The sequence below is a fragment of the Muscardinus avellanarius genome (genome assembly GCF_963383645.1).
Source record: "Muscardinus avellanarius genome assembly, chromosome: 2".
Lineage (NCBI taxonomy): Eukaryota > Metazoa > Chordata > Mammalia > Rodentia > Gliridae > Muscardinus > Muscardinus avellanarius.
The window spans coordinates 142360210-142381240 of NC_137787.1; the positions used below are offsets into that span (position 1 = coordinate 142360210).

The 21031-nt window shown below is 35.4% G+C and overlaps 2 protein-coding genes across 3 annotated transcripts in view; one reads left to right on the forward strand and one right to left on the reverse strand.

The window, feature by feature from the left end:
- RB1 (RB transcriptional corepressor 1) overlaps nt 1–21031 on the reverse strand; it is a gene marked incomplete at both ends in the record, with an annotated part of 156910 nt that overhangs the window by 48906 nt on the left and 86973 nt on the right. The gene's annotated exons all lie outside the window — the stretch shown is intronic.
- On the forward strand, nt 5723–6757 carry LPAR6 (lysophosphatidic acid receptor 6; the record flags this gene model as incomplete). Its single annotated transcript, XM_080690346.1, has 1 exon — nt 5723–6757. One exon carries the CDS (start codon nt 5723–5725, stop codon nt 6755–6757), a length of 1035 nt encoding a protein of 344 aa, XP_080546472.1.

Genomic DNA, 21031 nt, shown 5'->3' on the forward strand with positions numbered 1-21031 from the left:
CCAAATGCTGGGATTACAAGCATGCACTACCCTGCCCAGCTGAAAGATTCACAATATGTTTCTGAGATAAAGCAAAGTTTTTCATTTGATACTCTGGAATGATTTCTTTCATTAAGTGAGGACCACAACATGTTTGTGTGTATATATAAAATGTGTCAGCTTCCCTTATTCTCTACTTTTCTATATTATTTTATATACTTCCCATCCTTTCTACTAGCATATGCTTTAATCATTCTTATATATACATATGTTTACATTTTAAGAATACTTTCCTGCTTTTTATAATCATTTGCTATATTCAAAATGAATACGTTTTAGAAAAATAAATATAGTATTTTATTTATTCATTTTTTTCATTTATTTACCAAAGATCTCCCATGTGCTACGAAGTACTCTACTACTGAGCTACATCCTCAGCTCTCATATTTTAAATTGTAAACACTTCCACAATGACTTTCATTAACTTTTTTTTAAAAAGAAAGTGTGATTTGCATATCATAAAAATGTTACATTTTAAATGTTTAGTTCTATTGATCCCCACCCCCACCCCCAGTACTGGGAATGGAACCCAGGAGCACTGTACCTCTGTGCTACAGCCCCCAACCCTGTTTTTTTTTTTTTTTTTTTTAATTCTTTATTTTGAAACAGGATCTCACTAAGTTGCAGGGAGCCTTACTAAGTAGCTGAGGCTGGCTGAGAACCACAATTCTCCTATCTCAGCCTCCCAAATGCTGGGTTTACAAGCATATGCCACTATGCCCAGCTTAGTTCTCTTGCTTTTAACAGTATATTCACTTGATTACAATTTGCTCTCAGTTTTTCTTGGAAGCAAGAATAAATGAATAATTAGTTGGTTCTATCATGAGTTGATCTGTGACTGTCTGGCAGGGGCAAGTGGAAGATAGCAGGGTAAGAAATAGGGAGATAAGATAATACACTACAATAATCACATAAGTAAGAGTGTGGGGGTATCTAAAAAAGATGGCAATGAGAATGATGAGAGGGAAAGATAAAACTGATGTTAGTATCAAGCCCAGAAAAAAACCAGTAAGAAAAAGAAGGATAAAAGGAATGGGTGGGAAACCCACCTTACAATAAAGGTTTCAACAGTTTTTAGAGTCTATTTTGAATCAGACATGGATAAGTCAGATTCCTGCCCCCTCAATGCCACAGTACAGTCACAGTAGAATTTAGTCAAGAACTCAGAATTACCCAAATCTTTAAACTTCTGATAGTTAATAGAATACTCTCTCAATCTGGAAAAAAAAATATAAAACTTAAAGATTTAGACAATTTCTGTACTGATAAACAGATTTACTTTATAGGCTAGCTGGTAACTTTCCTAGCTTCTTGAGTTGATTAAATTTTGAAAAGTGAGGAGTTGTATAAAATGATTCACTATATTTATTTATTTAGGGTGGTACTAGGGGTGGAACCCAGGGGCTTTTCTACCTCCGGGCTATACTCTCAGACCTATTTTATACTTTATTTGGAAACAAGGTCTCACTAAGTTGCTGAGAGCCTAAGTAGCTGAGGCTGGCTTTGAACCTGTGCGATCCTCCTGTCTCAGGCTCCCAAGCACTGGGATTACAAGTGTGTGCCACCACATCCAGCTTAAGATTCACTGTATTTCAAATCTTTTGTTTATGTACACTGTATTTCAAATCAGTTATATACCTATACTAGTGTAAGAGTCCTGAATGTTGAACAGTTTTCACTACTTCAACTTCTGATTGTTCCCCTTATGACACTTCCCTAAAAACTCCATACAAGAAAAACTGATTCCCAGACATTACTGCCAGAAATCTACAAATTTCACAATAAAATAATAGTTTTTCTGAGTCTACCAAATCAAAAGCACCTATAAAATGCATTTAATTCCACAGACCTGTTTAACATTCTTTGTAAATAGATATTCTTTATTTTTAAATCCTAACCCAAGGATTTTTTTTGGGGGGTGGGGGGTGGGTCTAGGAATGGAACCCAGAGGCATTCAACCTCCAAGCTACATCCTTTTCCCTAATTTTTATTCTTTATTTTCAAACAGGGTCTCACTAAGTTGCTGAGGGCCTAAATAGCTGAGGCTTTCCTGAACCTCCCTCACAAGCCTGTGCCACCATGCCCTGGCATACCTAAGGATTTTTAAAGGTATCAAACTGCACTTTGATTCTTTAGGTTAGAAATCAAAATATCTTAAAGTATCTAGCATTCAATTATCTTCTTCCTTTTGAAACAGCCCCTCTGCTATAGCTCTTCCTCAAAAATTTTTATATGACTCATTCATCAGCAAAAATGTCAGTGTCTATGGTCAAGAACTATGCTAAGAATTATAAATATAAGTATATACTAATATACTGATGGTAAAAAGCTGAATTCAACAAATAATGGCCTGTCCACATGTAAGCAACATTCAAATATGAAAAAACTAGATGAATACTTAAATAAAAATCAAATGAATAACAATATATGAAAGAATAATCCAGCATATAATTAATATATTTTATTTCATTAAGTATATTTAAAATGAAAGTAAAAGTGGACAAGTTCAGTGCATATAACTGCATATATTTCATTATTTAAAGATGGTTAAAATAAGCCAGGCATGGTGGCATACGCTTGTAATCCCCACACTTGAGAGGCGGAGATAGGAGGATTGTGCAGGTTTGAAGCCAGCCTTGCTGGTTTAAGAGACCCTGTTTCCAAAGAAAAAGATATAAAAAAAATAGGTCTGGGAGTGTAGCGCAGAGGTAGAAAGGTTTCCAGGAACCCCAGTATCACCACCAAAAAAAAAAAAAAAAAAAAAAAAGATGGTTAAAATGGAGACTATAAATGTTAAATATATTGCTAAGCTTTTTATGTTTTTCTAAACTAACTATTAACAGAACAATTTTCTCTAGTGAGAATATGGCTTATTAACTGCCCTTTTCTCATTACTGCCCAATCAAAATTTCTACCAGTCTTATATATGTTTTTCCATACCAAAAGTGATACTAAGAAATTCATACCCTCAATGCTTTAAGTTTGTTGGTCCTACATAATATTCATATTTCTGTGTATCATTTGGTTTTAGATGAATTTCATAGTAAAAATAGGTTATAATTCATCAAAATCAAAACTTGCTGAGAATGAGCAAATTAAAAAGGTTATAAAACATATTACTTTAACATTTTATTTTTAAGTTAGATAAGTAATTTATGAAGGAAAAACAAAGCATTCTTTACTGGATACTCAAAAGGAAGAGTTTCAGCCCAAACTGAACCAAATTAAAAAATACTAACAGTAAAACACAACTGGACTTGGCTTTTTCTGAAAAATGGTAGTTTATGGGCTAGTTTAAGGGTAATTTAGGGGCTTGGGTATAGCTTAGTTTAGGGGGTTGGGATAGAGCATGTGTTAGGGAAATGGTCCTAGGTACAATCCTCTGTACCACAGGGCAGGGGTGGGGGGTAAGATGTGTTTTAGAGGTTATAATAGCCTCAGTCCTTCCAAAAATAACATTTACATTAGACTACGTTCACTCCACCCATATGTTCTTCTGATGGGGGTAGTAAATATGATAATATATGAATAGTAGCTGAGTATGGTGGGTATGCCTGTAATTCCAGCTACTCTGGAGGCTGAGACAGGAAGAGGGCAAGTTCAAGGTCAGCCTGAACAATTTAGTGAGATCCTGTCTCAAAATAAAAATAAGGCTGGAGGTGTAGCTCAGTGGTAGAGCACTAGTCTAGTATGTGTGAGGTCCTAGGTTCAATCCTCAGTACAATAAAATAAAATAGTGTACTCTAAGGATAAATATATAGAGAAACTATTATAGAAAAGTTTAAAATAAGATCGATCTGAAATATATCCCAACATACAGTTAATATCACATTAAGGATATTAAGAGTTTAGGGGGATGAAAATAAAATTATGAACTCATAAAATTCAGCTAAGTAGGAATTGTATTCTTCATTAGTTATTTCAATCAATTTAGGAAGAAAAGCATTTTGGTTTTGTTTTTTTAAATGACCCTCATTTGTACTTAAAGCATGGGTTAAATAAGATTAACTCAGTAAGTCCCAAGTCTTCCATTCTGTGACAGTAATTATTTAAAAGTTCCCATTTGCTCAATTTAAGTTTTCCTGGATGTTCCACATTAGGGACAATGGGACAAAATTTGTTAATGAGACAAATTTGTTAATTCCAAAACCAAAAATAGACCTTTTTCTTTTTGGTGTATGAGGAAGGGGATGCTGGGGATTAAAACCCAGTGTCTATCACACTAAGCACAAATTCTGCCACTGAGAAAATGAAACATTTAAAAATTTATTCTTTGATGAAAGAGGTAATTTAAAAATTGAAATAGCTATAAAATATTAATTCTATTTCATAGGGAAGAGGAATGTTAACAAATAATGTATCAAAAACTAGAGAGCCCTAAAAAATAAACAAAACCCCCCACAAAAACTAGAGAGCCCAGGATTAAAGCCACTCACTCCCATTTTCATGAGTGAGTTTAATCATTCTCATACCAATAAAGTTAAATCTTGAAGAGTAGAAAAAAATAGAATCCAAGAATAGCAGAACTATCACTAGTATCTCAGTCAAATCCCCTTTACATATAATGATTAAAGGTCTCTCAGTCATTAAAAATTTCTTTAAAATGCTATATGAAGTAATCATTAATAATTTTAATCTGTAAACAGGCACCATTTACATTTTATTTCTTAAAAAAAAGTCATACCCCAAACAAAAGCAGTCGAATAAAAACAGGCTTGAACTGTTTTCACTCCTCAGTTATTACTATCTAAATAAAACAAAATAAAAACTGTGAAAGGTTGCCAGAGCACCAGAAGGCATTCCAGAATGAAAAGAGTTAATGAGCAGACAGCTCAGCTAAACAGCCAGTGATCCTTTGCAAGTCTCCTAGGTATATTCCCAGCGGACACATTATCAGATTAAAGGAACTGCAAACAAACTGGGCTGAACCTTTCTTTGTTTAAACCCAGCCTCTTCTTCCTGTGATGTCATATTACAAATCGAGCAAGCCTTTCTTTTTCACTTCAGAGAAAGCCCATCTCACAATACAGCTGGCAATCCCTGAAAAGACTTCAATTCAGCAAGAGCTAACATGCTTAGGAATTTACTTTGGAAACTTTAAAAGATTCTTTTATTTGGTGCCGTTTGGGGTTTGGGATCCACCGCCGGAATACCAAAAAGAAAAATCTCATTTAAAAGAAGGTAAAGAGGACGAATTGGGAATGTTTAAGTCTTTGAACCTCAACATTGAACAGCAAAATAAGACTGGTAACTTACGCTTAAAGATTCTGAAGTGTAAGGAAATTTTCATTTTGGAATGTTCATCTTGACTACTGAAATACAAGTTTATGGAACCAGTAGTGGTGTAGCTATCTTAGAACAGAGCTTTTCATTTGCAACTCTATGGGTTGGCTTCATTGACTGCATTATCTCGTCAGTTAACAAAACCCTGCCTTCATGGATTGTTTGAATACTAGAAAATGAGAATATTTTCCTGTTGAAGAACCTACTGGAAACTTTACAGCAACAAGTTTCATGTTTGCTTTGGAGATTTCACAAGAAAAGGAAGTACTTATAAAACCACCCAAAGGTCCATATAATATTGGGAATAAATTGGGTGTTATAGTGCTCACAATCTGAATACCAAAGTATAGTGCAGCGGACAAAAGGGACTTTTGCACTTTAAACTGGACGTGCCTTTATAATGGTAAGCACTAACAGCTCCCAATGCCCCTATGATGACTCCTTTAAGTACACTTTGTATGGGTGCATGTTCAGCATGGTGTTTGTGCTTGGGTTAATATCTAACTGTGTTGCCATATACATTTTCATCTGCACTCTCAAAGTTAGAAATGAAACTACAACGTACATGATTAACTTGGCAATGTCAGACTTGCTTTTCGTTTTTACTTTGCCCTTCAGGATTTTTTACTTTGCAACACGGAACTGGCCATTTGGAGATTTACTTTGTAAGATTTCTGTCATGCTGTTTTATACCAACATGTATGGAAGCATTCTGTTCTTAACCTGCATTAGTGTAGATCGATTTCTGGCAATCGTCTACCCATTTAAGTCAAAGACTCTAAGAACTAAACGAAACGCAAAGATTGTTTGCATTGCTGTGTGGTTGACTGTGATAGGAGGAAGTGCCCCAGCAGTTTTTTTCCAGTCTACTCACTCTCGGGGTAACAATACCTCAGAAGCCTGCTTTGAAAACTTTCCAGAAGCCACATGGAAAACGTATCTCTCAAGGATTGTAATTTTCATTGAAATAGTGGGATTTTTTATTCCTCTAATTTTGAACGTAACTTGTTCTAGTATGGTGCTGAGAACTTTAAATAAGCCTGTTACATTAAGTAGAAGTAAAATAAACAAAACTAAGGTTTTAAAAATGATTTTTGTTCATTTAGTCATATTCTGTTTCTGTTTTGTGCCTTACAATATCAATCTTATTTTATATTCTCTTATGAGAACACAGACACTTGTTAATTGCTCAGTAGTGGCAGCAGTAAGGACAATGTACCCAATCACTCTCTGCATTGCTGTTTCCAACTGTTGTTTTGACCCTATAGTTTACTACTTTACATCGGACACAATTCAGAATTCAATAAAAATGAAAAGCTGGTCTGTTAGGAGAAGTGACTACAGGTTTTCTGAAGTTCAAGGCACAGAGAATTTTATTCAACACAACTTACAGGCCTTAAAAAGTAAGATATTTGACAATGAATCTACAATATAAGCTGCCTGAAATAAAACTACTGGGACTTTACTGGGACAGAAACTCCAAGTTCCTCCAACTGTGAAAGTGTTCTCTTGGGAAAATGATTTCTTCACCATCAAAAGACAATTAACATATGGACATTTTGATTTTTTTAAAAAGAAAATTGTATTCAATGTATTAAGCATTAAAATATACTTTATTCTTGTATGTACCCCATTCTATTTTTCTGAGCCACTTTAGTTTGCTCCTTCATTAAAAAACTGTCTAAAAACGTTTCTTCAAAGTCTAAAAGTGACTTGCTTTAAATCATATGGTGACCATCAGTACTTTTAATTCCTTTTTATACCAAATGATTTAATTTACTAATTTTATTCTAAAGTATTTATACTGAATGATGTACTCATATTAGAAATTTTAAGAATTTGATAATTTATTATGTTTCATTTCTATTTCATTTTAAATCTGACTACTAATCATGTTTCTTTAACTATAAGGAGAGTAATTTGAAATAATCAAACATTTTTAGAGTATTTCACTTATAGATAATATCTAAGGGGTCTGTTGTTATAGGCAATTCAGAAAGAGAAGATGCTGTCAAACTATATAGTATTCTTTGAAATTACTATTTTGATTCATATTCTGAATGTAATATCCAGTTGCAAAATGATATATACCACAAAAATAGAAAGGAAGTGAATTTTGCTAAGTAAATTTTTAAAAAAGTAAAATGCTACCGGAGATATATTTTAAAGGATCATTTACGTCATAGCAAAGAGCTCAGACTTTTAAGTGTTAGGTGAGAGAAACACTTATAGCAAAATATAGTACTTCTCACTTAGGAAGTGATATGTAATTTTTTTACTATTCTCTCTTCTGACCATTTGAAGCCACATATTGAATTGTTAAAAATGTTATTTCAAGTAGGCAAAGTGTTATTGTGTCAAAATAATTTATTAAGTAAGAATACTTATATAAAAATCAAAACTACAAGGTCAAATAACAAAATGCAATTACATTTTCATTTCATGAAACATAAAAAGGTATGGATTTGATCTATAATTTAGAAAAGAAGTACCAAGTACATGAAAACTTTTGTTTTCAACATATCCTTTTTCTTTATTTACTTTTTCCAAAAAGGATATGTAATTGAATTCAGCATTCAGCATATCTCGTTTTTGTCATCTTAACCTTTCAAACCATAACTACAACCTGGACAAATACTTAAGATTCAAATTTGATTTTTACTGCTCTCTGGATATGGGCTTCAATGATTTCAGACAAATCACAATGATTCACTAGATTAAGTAAACTGATTTTTATAAAATAACCATAGAGGCTTTTCTTTAAGTATTCATGGTTTCTTTTAGGTAAACCTAAAACCAAATTACTGAAACAAACTGGTAAAGAAACTAATGATCTTCAATGTTATATTGAAGATCTATATTCCAAGAGCAAAGAGAAGTGTATGTACGTACACATACACACACAAACACACAAGCACACACTTCTTTCTTTCTCTTTCTACATATATATACACATATATATGTATATATATGTGTATGTATGTCTACATATATGTCTCCTGTAAACAGGTTTTCCTGAATTGACCTTAGGTTTATTAGGTATCACACATATCAGAAAAAAATACATTTAGCACTCATAAATGTACATTTTTTGAGTTAAAAAGCAACTCACAATGTACTAATTTGGAAGAGGCAGGAAGTTAGTAACATTTCTTAGAACTTTCCTGTACTTAGAGACTTGAGATCACAAAGCATGAATATTACTTTAAAATACTAGCAAAATAGTCATCAGATAATTGTTAATAGGATGCTCACTAGAGAAATTTTTTGTTGCCTTCTTGTCTCTATGATGCATGAATTGAAAGCTTAATAAAAATCTTCATAAAGTAATATGTAACATAACAAATACTAAGTTTATCATCTAAAACTTCAAATACTGGCCTATATGAACAGAAAGAGTACCAGAACAAATCTTATTTTCTTTATTAAGGTCTTTTTGATATATGATTCGAGTAAATCTTATATACCAAGGGTTTTCTTACCCCTACCCCTTTGTTCAGATGACCCATAGTTAGATCTCTCCGAATTTTACTTTCTACCTTAAAATGAGAGTACCAAGCCCTACCCTTCCTCTAAAAATAAAATTGTGCCACTGCTTTTATCATCTTCATAAAAGATAAGATGATCTTGCTAATCTTCCTTTCCACATTAACTTCCTTTATAGAAACAAAATAACACTAGAAGTTCTTCATGTATGGAAAACAGCTTTATAATATTCTAATAATTTTTTGAATTTAGTAATTATTTTTTTCTAAGAAAACCCCAAATAATTAGTTTACAAAGTATTCTTATTGTACATTATCTATAGAAAATTATAGCAACTAAAAACACTACTTTATCACAAAATTGTCAGCACACTCTAATACCTACATTCAAAATACTGAAAATAAATCTGAAGTACAAATCATAATCTATACATAAATAAAAACTGATACTTAAAGAAATTAGCCATTCACTTGAGGAATAGAAAATAATACAAATTTCCTCTTTCCAACTAAGAAATACTTGATCTATGAATGGTAAGTAGCTTTTAAGAGTCTAAAGCAATTGCTTTGGGGTCCTACAATTTTGGATCCCTAATGAACCAAGTACTTTGTCTTTTGTCAATATATTAAGCTACTTTTACTAAAAAAAAAATAGTTATTGCCTCCTGAAATGCAAACTTTTTAAATGCCTGCATGCCAATCCAACTCTAGATGTCACAAGTGAAGGAAGATATAATCTTGTGTAAATGAATTTTTTTTTCCTAGACACAATTTTATAATCAGTGTCTAGATGCGGATGAAATCTCAAAGTAATTCTAAACTGTTTTTTAAAGGCTCTTTTGGGCTGTCCTAGAAAGTGAATATAACAAACTTCTAAGAAATTTTAAATTTTGAAGAATTAATGAGCAAACTTATAGAACATATTTAAATTTAAAGTGATCCAGTAATTTCATGATTGATAACATTTTTCCTTTTTGTTTTTATGTGGGCACTTGGATTATCAGGGACATTCTACCTCTGAGCTACATCCCCAACCCTCTTTATTTTTTGGTTTTGAAACAGGGTCTTCCTAGGTTGCTGAATTTTGCTGAATTGCTGAGGCTGGTCTCAAATCTTCAGTCCTCCTGCCTCAGCCTTCCAAGTACTAGGATCACAGGTATGCACTACCATGCCTGGCAATATTTCTTTATTGGCAGTATTCTTCAGAGAGTAACATGTATATACTCCTAAAACCATTAATTCTCAAATTGCTATTTTATCTCTTCTTTCTCAAGAGTCAGTCAATACTTTAGGCCTGTAGGCTATACAATCTTGTTGAAACTGTTCAATTTTGTATTGCACTGCAAAAGTAACCACAATCAGTAAGGTGGCCATGTTCTAATATTTAAATTACAGAATCAAGTGGTTGGCCTGTGGGAGATATGCATCACCTCTAGTTCTACATAGTAAAATTAACAAAAAGAAGAAAAAATAAAAGATATAGACCTCCATTTATATTAGTGTCTGACAAACAACTGGTTTTAATAATTATTTGCTGAATAAATGAAACAAGATCATTAAAAGAGAGATGCAAGTTCTAATCAGAGATTTGATACAGGCTACTATAACTTCAGTTGTATTTAATATCTCTATATTGAACTCATCTTTATTTATTTTATTATTTATTTATTTATTTGTGGGTCTGGGGATGGAACCCAGGGGCATTTGACCTCCGAGCTACACCCCCTGCCCTACTTTTATTCTTTATTTTGAAACTGGATCTCACTGAGTTGAAGATGGCCTCACTAAGTAACCGAGGCTGTCTGCGAACCGTGATCCTCAGGTCTCAGCCTCTGGAATGCTGGGATTACAAGCGTGAGCCACCACGCCCGACTTGACCTCATCTTTAGGTAAGGGTTTTGAACAAGATAACAGGTAAAGTACATCCCATACATTATGATTCTCATTCTAGGCACTAAGGCCTTTCATCCATTCCTTCCCTTCAATAACTACTATCAGCAGTGTTTCTGTGTCACAGTGGCACTACAGCAATTATTTTTTCATCAGATGGTTTTGACTTTCTTTCCTTCATCCCCTATAGACAGCTTAACTAGATTCACTTATTCAACCATCCATCACTTTACTCTTGTCACTTAATGTCCACTTTTAAAAGCTGTTTGTAATCCCCGTGCTTGGGAGGCTGAGACAGGAGGATCGCACGGGTTTGAAGCCAGCCTCAGCTACTTAGTGGGGCTCTCAGCAACTTAGTGAGACCCTGTTTCCAAATAAAATTTAAAAAAAGGTCTGGGAGTATAGCCCGGAGGTAGAAAGCCTCTGGATTCCACCCCCAGTAACACACACACACACACACACACACACACACACACACACACAAAAGCTGTTTGTTTTCCCACTGAAGATGAAGGGAAAAGTCCATTTTCAAAGTTCTTTAACTTGCCTGTAATCCCAACTACAGTATAAAATGAGGCAGGAGGACTGTAAGTTCAAGGCCAACCCAGGCAACTTAGTGAGACCCCATCTCAAAATAAAAAATAAAAAAGGCTGGAGATGAGCTTAATGGTACAGCACCCTTGGGTTCAATTCCAACTACCACAAAACAAAAGAAAAACAAAATATAACAAACAACGTTCTTCAGAATATGTCTTTGATCTACTTAATATTTTAGTTTATTTTCTGTCTACCAAATGAGACTCTTCCACTTCAGTTTGGTCTACTATTTGTCCTAAATTTGTTCCTAAATTTCACTTTCTTGACTATGGACCCTTTTGTATATCACGTTAATCTTTCCCTTCACCCAATTTATAAAGCTCTCTGCCCCTCTTGTTTAAATCCTTTTCATACTACAATGCTGAATTCAACTTCATTCCTAAAATAAAATATTTTATAAAAAAGATACTTATTGTCTGTATCACTTATTTGATATTTACTTACTGCCTTTGGTAATTACCCCTCTCCTTGTGATCACATGGGCAATGATTTTTTTTTTTTTTTTAAGAGATTGGGTATTCCTATGTTGACCAGGCTGGTCTTGAGCTCCTGGGCTCAAATGATTTTCCTGTCTCAGCTGAGACTACAGGTGTGCACCACTGTGGATTGTATCTTATCCTACCTAAACACATCAAGTTCCTTGAGGAATGGAACTGTTTTGTAATTCTTTGCATGCTCTACACAACCTAATACAAGATAAAAAAAAAAGAGTAAGATTGAAAGGAAATGGCCTAGCATTAATAACAGATTAGAATTAATTTGCCTGCCAGGTTGATTTTTAATAACCAATACCTACTTATACCTATGCGGGGTATTTATCTGTATAGTTCTAATAAATTCCCTGTACCTATACACAAAACTGATGGCTCATTTAATTCTCTAAACATCCTTCTCCCAAAAATGGCAAATTTTCTCTTAATACAACTTCAATATAAGAATTCAACTCTTGCCATTATTACCATAAATTTTATTACTTATTAATTCACAACTGTGTGAATCTACCTTTTTTTTTTTTTGGCATGTCTGGGGATGAAACCCAGGGGCATTCAAGCTCTGAGCTACACCCCCTGCCCTATTTTTTATTCTTTATTTTGAAACCAGGTCACACTGAGTTGCAGAGGGCCTCACTAAGTAGCTGAGGCTGTCCGCGAACCAGGATCCTCCAGTTTCAGCCTCCCGAATGCTGGGATTACAAGCATGTGCCACCATGCCCGACTTCTGAATCTACCATTTAAATGAGGGAAAATGTTGCTAAAAGAAATCACTTTATACTTGAAGACATTCTTTATAGAACTCTTACTTCTTGTGTGGAAAACTATTTTCCTAGGCTTATTGCATCCTAAGATTTCCCCTTCTTTTTTTCTCTCTCTTCACTGCTTTGATGGTTTCACTTAGATTCCCCGATTTCCCTCTTCTTGGATCTCTTTATTTTGCTAAAGTGTATTCTCTAGTGATTTCATTTAAAAAAGAATAGTCAAGAGATAGACTGTTTGAGCCTTCTCTGTTTGCAAATTATTTTATTCTGTCCTGTTTGACAATGTTAATTATATAAAGAATTTTAGGTTATCAAATATTCAGTACTACTGATGAGAATGGCAATGCTAATCTGGATTTTATTTCCCTATCTTATTTTCCTCTGAAAACTTAAAAAAGTTTTTGTATTATTTACTTTTTTTCTTTTTGTTGGCTTTGTTTTGGTACTGGGGATTGAACCCAGGAGCACTCTACCACTGAGTTACCTCCTCAGTCCTATTTTACTTCCTTATTTATTTTTACAGTGCTGAGGATCTAACCCAGGGCCTTGCACATGCTAGACAAGTGCTCTGCTACTAAACTACATCCCTAGCTCCTTTTTACTTTGGAGACTGGGTCTCACTAAGGTGCTTAGGCTAGCCTGGAATTTGCAATCTTCCTTCCTCAGCCTCCAGAAATGTTGGGATTATAGGTATGTGACAACTTGCTTGGTTCATTATCTTAACAATTCTGAATTTTTACCAAAATAAATTCACATTCATTCATCAGGTTTGGCCTAACAAATGGGCTCTTTCCATCTGAAGCCTTCTGGCTTTCATTGGTTTTAGGAAATTCTTTTCTGTTATTTATCATTATTTTTTTTCCTCCTCCAAGTTCTCTGATCTTTCTTGTGGAGATGAAGAGCTATACAGATAGGTTTGAACCTAAATGCTCCAAAATACCAAAGTAAGGTGCAATATAACCTAACAGCATAACAATTTATATTCTGTTCTTTCTAGGAAAAATTACCCCCCCCAACACACTGCAAATACATTATAGAAGTCTGAATTTACTTCAGTTTCTGTTCTCCTTCTCTCTGGCAACATAAAGAAATCCTTGCCCTGTGTATTTATAGTACATAACATTTGGAGCAGGAAGAGACCAGGCATATACAGATGACCCCCAATTTACAAAGGTTCAACTTATGTTTTTTAATTGTGTAAAAGCAATCCTGAGTAGAAACTATACTTTGAATTTTGATCTTTTCCCTCTGGGCTATATGGAACAGCACCGCAATAATGAGTTACAGCTTCCTTTTAGCCATGTGATCACAAGGGCAAACCAGTGGTACTCTATAGTGTACTGTGCTGCTGAGCCATGGTGTTTGGTATGTTAAAATTGTACATGAGTTATGAAATTTTCAACTTGTGATGGATTTATGAGGACCTAACCCCATCATAAGTTGAAGATAATCTCTATTTGTAGTTTGTGCACTGCACAATAGTATGGGGCTTCAGCCCAAACTGTCAACCAAGCTTAGGGCTGCTATGTCCAGAAAATAAACTTTTTCTAATTCATTAGCACAGATGGAGGCACATTTTCCTGATTCTTGTTGGCTGACATGGCCTTAGGTGGGTTACAGATTCAGTTGTTTCATGTTCTCAAAATGTGGTTTTCAATGTGTAGTACCCAGACCAGCAGCATTAGCATAACCTAGAAACATATTAGAAACACAAATTCTTAGACCATATCCTGGAAACATTAGGCTTGTTCCTAGAAACCTGTAATTTGTGTTTTTACAAGCCATTCAGATAATTTCAAGTCATACTAAAGTTTAAAATCATCTCCAGGTAATGCTTACGAAAATTCCTCTTATTACTATCCTATGATGTTTTTGCTGTTGGAACCTGGAGGCCATGACCACTATTTTCACCAAAGCTCTCTCCTGTATGTATTCTGTGGTCTACTCTTCTTTGTTATATCCATTAATACACTCTTTATTTACTTTTTAACCTCAAAAAAATGAATCAATGCCTCCACTACTCTCCATAGATTTCCCACATCATAGTCTGAGTACTGCTGGTTTTACACACACCCAAGTGTGTGTGTGTGTATGTGTGTGTGTGGCTTTTTTAAGGTTCTAGGAGAGAAAGGAGGTTAAGAGTGTGTAGCCAGTAGACTGCTATTTTGAATCATAAAGACTAGTTTTAAAAGCAATTGTTACTTAAAAAAATTAATATTATTTTAAAATGCTTTTACTGCAGTTAAAAAATAACAAATATAGCTGGGCATGGTGGCACACACTTGTAATCCCAGTACATGGGAGGCTGAGACAGGAGGATCGCACAGGTTTGAAGCCAGCCTCAGCTATAGTGAGGATCTCAGCAACTTAATGAGACCCTGTTTCTAAATAAAATATAAAATAGGTCTGGGAGCATAGCCTGGAGAAAGAAGACTCCTAGGTTCCATCCCCAGTACCACAAAAAGAAAAAAGAAAAATAGAGCTGGTGGTGGGGTGTGGCTCAAAGGTAGAATGTCCCTGGGTTCAATCCCTACAACACTACAAGTAAAAAATAAAAAGATGTTTTCTGCTGAGCATGGTGGCACACGCTTGTAATCCCAGCACTTGGGAGGCTGAGAGAGCATTGCACAAGTTCAAAGCCAGCCTCAGCTACTTAGTGAGGCTCTCAGCAACTTAGTGATACCGTGTTTCCAAATAAAGTATAAAATAGATCTGGGAATATAGCCTGGAAGTAGAAAAAACCTGAGTTCCACCCCTAGTACCACCAAAAAAATAAATATAAATAAAGGTAAAAAATAAAAAAAATAAAAATATGTTTTCATCAAAATGTAGCAAAGCTTTATATTATGAAGAAAATATTCAGTTTAATTTTTAAAAATTCCAAATAGTTTTACCAATTATTATTATTATTATTATTATTATTATTATTATTATTATTATTATTTGGTGGTACTGGGGTTCCTGGAAGCCCTTCTATGTCCGGGCTACACTCCCAGACCTATTTTTTTTTTTAATATTTTTATTTGGAAACAGGGTCTCTTAAGCCAGCGAGGCTGGCTCTGAACCAGCGCGATCCTCCTGCCCCCACCTTCCAAGCGCGGGGATTACAAGCGTGCACCACCACGCCCAGCTAGTTTTACCAATTCTTGTTAGCTCATATTTTAATAGGATCTATAAATCATATATTACAATTCTTTATTTTAAAATAAAGTACTTTAGCCAGGCATCGTGGCGCACACTTGTAATCCCAGCATTTGGGAGGCTGAGACCTGGAGGATCGCGGTTCACGGACAGCCTCAGCTACTTAGTGAGGCCCTCTGCAAGTCAGTGAGACCCGGTTTCAAAATAAAGAATTAAAAAAAAAATAGGGCAGGGGGCATAGCTTGGAGGTCAAATGCCCCTGGGTTCCATTCCCAGACCCACAAAAAATAAAATAAAGTAAAATAAAATAAAGTAAGCTGGGTATGGTGGTACACACGTATAATCCCAGCATTTGGGAGGCTGAGACAGGAGGAATGCATTTCAAGGACAGCCTCAGTTACTTAGTGAGGCCCTTTGCAACTCAAAGAATAAAAAATAGGACTGGGGTTGTAGCTCGGAGGTAGAATGCCCCTAGGTTCCATCCCCTGTACTGCAAAATAAGGTAGGAAGGAAAGAAGGAAGGAAGGGAAGGAGGGAGGGAAGGAGGGAGGGAAGAAGAAAGGATGAAAGAAAGAGAGAAAGAAAGAGAAAAGGAAGGACTGACTTTAATTACCCAAGTATAAAATACACTGAATTAAAATTTGGGCTTTTCAGGGGAAAAGGTTTTATGTAGAATATTTGGTGAACAGAAAAAGCAGTTCATTTAAATAAAAATAACTACTTAAAATTTAGCACTAAAATTATACCATTTGGCTCATATGTCACATATATAATTTTTGATGATGGTCAAAATAACTGGTTCCAAAATTGTTCAGCAAAAATTGCTATATTTTACATTGTGGTCTCGAGACTTCTTCAGATAAAAAAACCTAAAGCACACATAATTCAATATAATCTTAGTGACTGAAAAGAAGAAAAAACATGGGCATATATTAAAAAAAAGGGACATGTATAAATAGTTTCTCTATGAAAGATTATAGAGATGCTTCTAGAGAAATAATTACAAAGGTCAGGGATATACTTTTTATATTATGGCAATCTTTATCAGTCTCCATCTCCTCCAGTCCATTCATTGTTCATTGAACCCCCCCCCCCCTGATTTTGTGGTACTAGGAATTGAACCCAAGGCCTCACACATGCTAGGCAAGCATTCTACCACTTAGATACATGGCTGGTACTTTTAATTTTATTTTTTAGGTAGATCTCATTCAATTTCCATCATTAAGTTTGAGGCTGGCCTGGAATCTGCCATCTCAGCCTCCCAAATATCTGGGATTACAATTGTGTGACACAATGCCCAGTTCATTACTGAAACTCAACTGTGAAAAATTTTAAGAAGACTCATTTTAGCGGGGCATAGTGGTGCATGCTTGTAATCACAGTACTTGGGAAGCTGAGACAGGAGGATCTGGGTTCTCGAACAGCCTCAACTACTTAATGAGGCCCTCTGCAACTTAGTGAGACCCTGTATCTAAATAAAGAAGAAAAAATTCAGGGTAGGGGTGTAGCTTGGAGATAGAATGCGTTCAATTCCCCAGTACCACCAAAAAAAAAAAAAAAAAAAAAAAAAAAGACTATGTTTAAGTATATGTGGCTCAAATAAATTAGATAGTGGTACAAAATAGGTAACATTAAAAGTACCCAATATTCCTATTAGAAAGATAATACAAAAGATATTTTCAAGAACAAAGAGAATCTAGTATTAAATAAATTTTACGTTCACTTTTATGGCTCATCTATTAGTAAGATCATTTTGATGCTTAGAAGAAAAAATCTAAATGATGGAACTTAATTAAAAATTAGCATTACTTAATATGAAAATGAAGAAACTTTAGGCAAATTATCTTAAAATATGGAAAGGGAATAATAATAGAAACCAGGTACTTTAATTTCAAAAAGGGAAAAAAACCTCAAGAGATAGTAGTACATGTTAGTCTTTAAAGAATTTTTAAAGGGTATAATAAAATTGTTAAAGAGAAATTTGGTTATATTTTAGCCAAGGTAAAAAAAAAACATTGAATCCAGACATGGTGGTGCATGCCACCTGTAATCCCAGTACTTGGAAGGCTGAGACAGGAGAACTGTAGATTCAAGGTCAGTCTTAGCAACTTAGGGAGAAGAGCTTATTTCAAAATAAAAAATAAAAAGGGGTGAGGGTGTACCTCACAGGTAGAATGCCCCTGGGTTCAATCCCCAGTATAAAAAAAAAAAAAAAAAAAAAAAAAAAACCTGAAACTTAGCAAGAACAGTATAAAAGTTTTTTGAAAGGGTAAGAAATAAACCCAGCTACTTCCTATTCTATATTTCCTTATGCTGTTCTAAATTCAGCACTTACAGGGAGATACCAAAAAATACTTTTGACATCTGGTTATTTCTGACAAAAGTAGACAATATTAAAAGACAGTAAATAAATAAGTCACACAGGTGAAGATCACAAACATGCATGTTGAAATGACTGTGTTGTGATAGCACACAGACTCTTAAAACCATGCCATAAATATTTAGAAAAGAGAAATGCCAAACAGGTATTCTACTTTCCAATTAGGGGTATGTGAACTCAGATCATTTAAGAAAACTGCCCTAGAATTAGGTCTAAATTTTTATTGAATTTCCTAATTTTCCTGAATTAAAATTTTATTGAACTCACTGAATTTTTACTCTGTTGGGAAAATTCAGAAACTATATCAAACAGGATAAAAAGCTCATTTATTTCTTCGTTTCTTGCACATCCAGAATTCCAGATTCCATTCAATAAGACTCCAGTTAATGAGTATAAGTTCAGAAATTTAAAACTCTAAAACTGCATTCAAGTAATTTTTTAATATGATCCTTTGTTAGGCCTTCAAAATAAGAATGTGTATACTTCCAGTCTCACCATTAAGCACAGAAGATTTCCTTGCTATTCTACAGTTGCTGTTTTTCTTCTTGTCTGTACTTGAATAGTGAACTAACATTTTCCTCAGGTAACTATTGACATGAATCATAACTAAAGCAATATAAAAAAAAATCCCAATATTGCCCAGAATTAACAATGTTAGAGTTCACTGACACTTTTTTCCCCCTGAATTTTTTTTTTAACTTTGAGAAGGTGATGTGGTAGAGAAGCAAGGAGAAAAGTTTTCCATACTATAGTAAGCCAGGATAAACAGGTCCAGATTACCTGTATTCTCAGCTCTCTGTTCTTAAAGGAAGGGAAATGAAGGGAAATAACAATTGTGATGTTTCTAATTACTGTTTTCATAAATTCTTAAGTTGTCCTCACAACAACTTTGAATAGTAAATATTATTGTCCCCATTTTACATACAAGGAAACCTGACAAAGTGAGACAAAACTTGCACAGAACCACAGGAAAGCAAGTTATACAACATCACTAAACGGCAAGTTCACTATCAAGAAAATAAGAATAGCAATGTTCACCCTTGCAGGCATCTGTGAAATTTAAATGAGATCTAGTGATCCAAACCCCTGCCTCCTGCCACAGCACAGTAACACAAATAGAAAGAAAAATACAGTCAAAACATGAGGAAAGAAACCAATTATGGCAATGCACATTCCAAAGTTAACTAATATACACTAAGAGGAAGCAGAGAGGTTAGGAGTGTAGATTCTGGAACCAGAGAGCATGAGTTAAATTCTGGTTCTGGACTTCCGGGAAGATGGCGACCGAGAAAAGCGGGGCTTAAGAGCCCCGCTAACAACCAATCTCCATTAAGACAAAATCAGTGCCATTCATAGCCAGAAAACAACATCACCAGAGAAACAGAAAAATCACCAGGCTCCAGAGAGAAAGCGGACTGAGAACAGAGCTCAGAGCCACAGAGGAGATACACCAGCCTCACGCCCGAGGACGTAGCAGCAGCGCCATACTGCTGGCGGCAGCGGCGAGTTCACCGGACGGATACAGCAAGCCGAGGTGAGCCGCTGCGGAACAGCCAGGCGGGATTTTTCAGCGCAGGGAGCATCTAAAGCTCCCAGTGGCTGAGCTCAGCACACGCTGCAGGGACTCAGAGTGGAACTCAAAACCAAGAAGAAATAAGCCAGCCTCACAGCCGAGGGCGTAGCAGCGGCGCTATACTGCCGCCGGCGGCAGCAGCAGCAGCAAATTCACCGAGTCCAGTACAGCTACATCTGCGAACTCAAGAACAGTGAGTCAAATTGCGGGCCCTAGAGGAGAAATCCCAGTACTGTAGTTCCTGGGACTTGATCCAGTGGGGGAGTGGCGGTGGCAGAGATATCACACCATAGGAGAACGTGCAACCCGGCACCCCCCATAGTTTAAAGCAGCCTCTATCGACTCCCTGGGTCGGAGACTCTGTGATACAACCCAGTAAAGGAGTAGTGGGGTCTGAGATACTACTGACTCGAGATCCAGAGCACCTTAAGTGAAGTCATAGTGACCCAAGGGAAGAACCCAGAGAAGGCACAAACTTCCGAAATCATGGGAAAGAGGAATAACAATGGAGCAATGAATGCCCACAACCCCACAACATCAGAACCCGATAAAACAGAAAATCAGAGATTTCTACAAGATCAAATCAGGAAAATAACTGTAGAAATAATAGAGGTGCTTCAAAAAGAACTCAGAGAGAGCCAAAAAGAGATAAAGGATGCAATTAATGAAGTAAAGGCCTCAATTCAAAGCACAAACAACCGATTAGACCACATGAAGAACAGAATCTCGCTATTAGAAGATGATCATTCCAAAAATGAACGCATAGTTTCTAATCTAGAAAAAAATATCCAACAGCAGGAATCTGACATTGAAGAAATATGGGCCCATTTTAAGAGAGCTAACCTAAGAATTATTGGAATAGAGGAGGGAAAAGAAAGTGAAACCAAAGGGATCAACAATCTCTTCAAGGAAGTAATAGCAGAAAACTTTCCAAACATAGAGCAAGAGGTCGATACACAGGTCCAGGAAACTTATAGAACTCCCTTTAGACAGGATCGGAAAAGAGGATCCCCACGCCACATAATTGTCAAAATGACCAATGTGGAAGCCAAGCAGAGAATCTTAAAGGCAACAAAAACAAAGGGCTAAGTGACATTCAGAGGCAAACCAATTAGCATCACTCCAGACTTCCCAAACCAAGTCAGGAGAGCCAGAAGGGCTTGGAGTAACATATTCCAAACTCTGAAAGAAAACAACTTCCAGCCAAAAATTTTCTACCCAGCAAAACTTTCTATCAAATTAGATGGAAAAATAAGAAGCTTCCATGACAAACAGAAACTGAAGGAATTGATGTCTTCAAAACCAGCACTAGAGAAAATACTCAAAGAGATTAACTACAAAGAAGAAATAGGTAACACACACCAGAACCAGAGAAACAAGATTTTCCA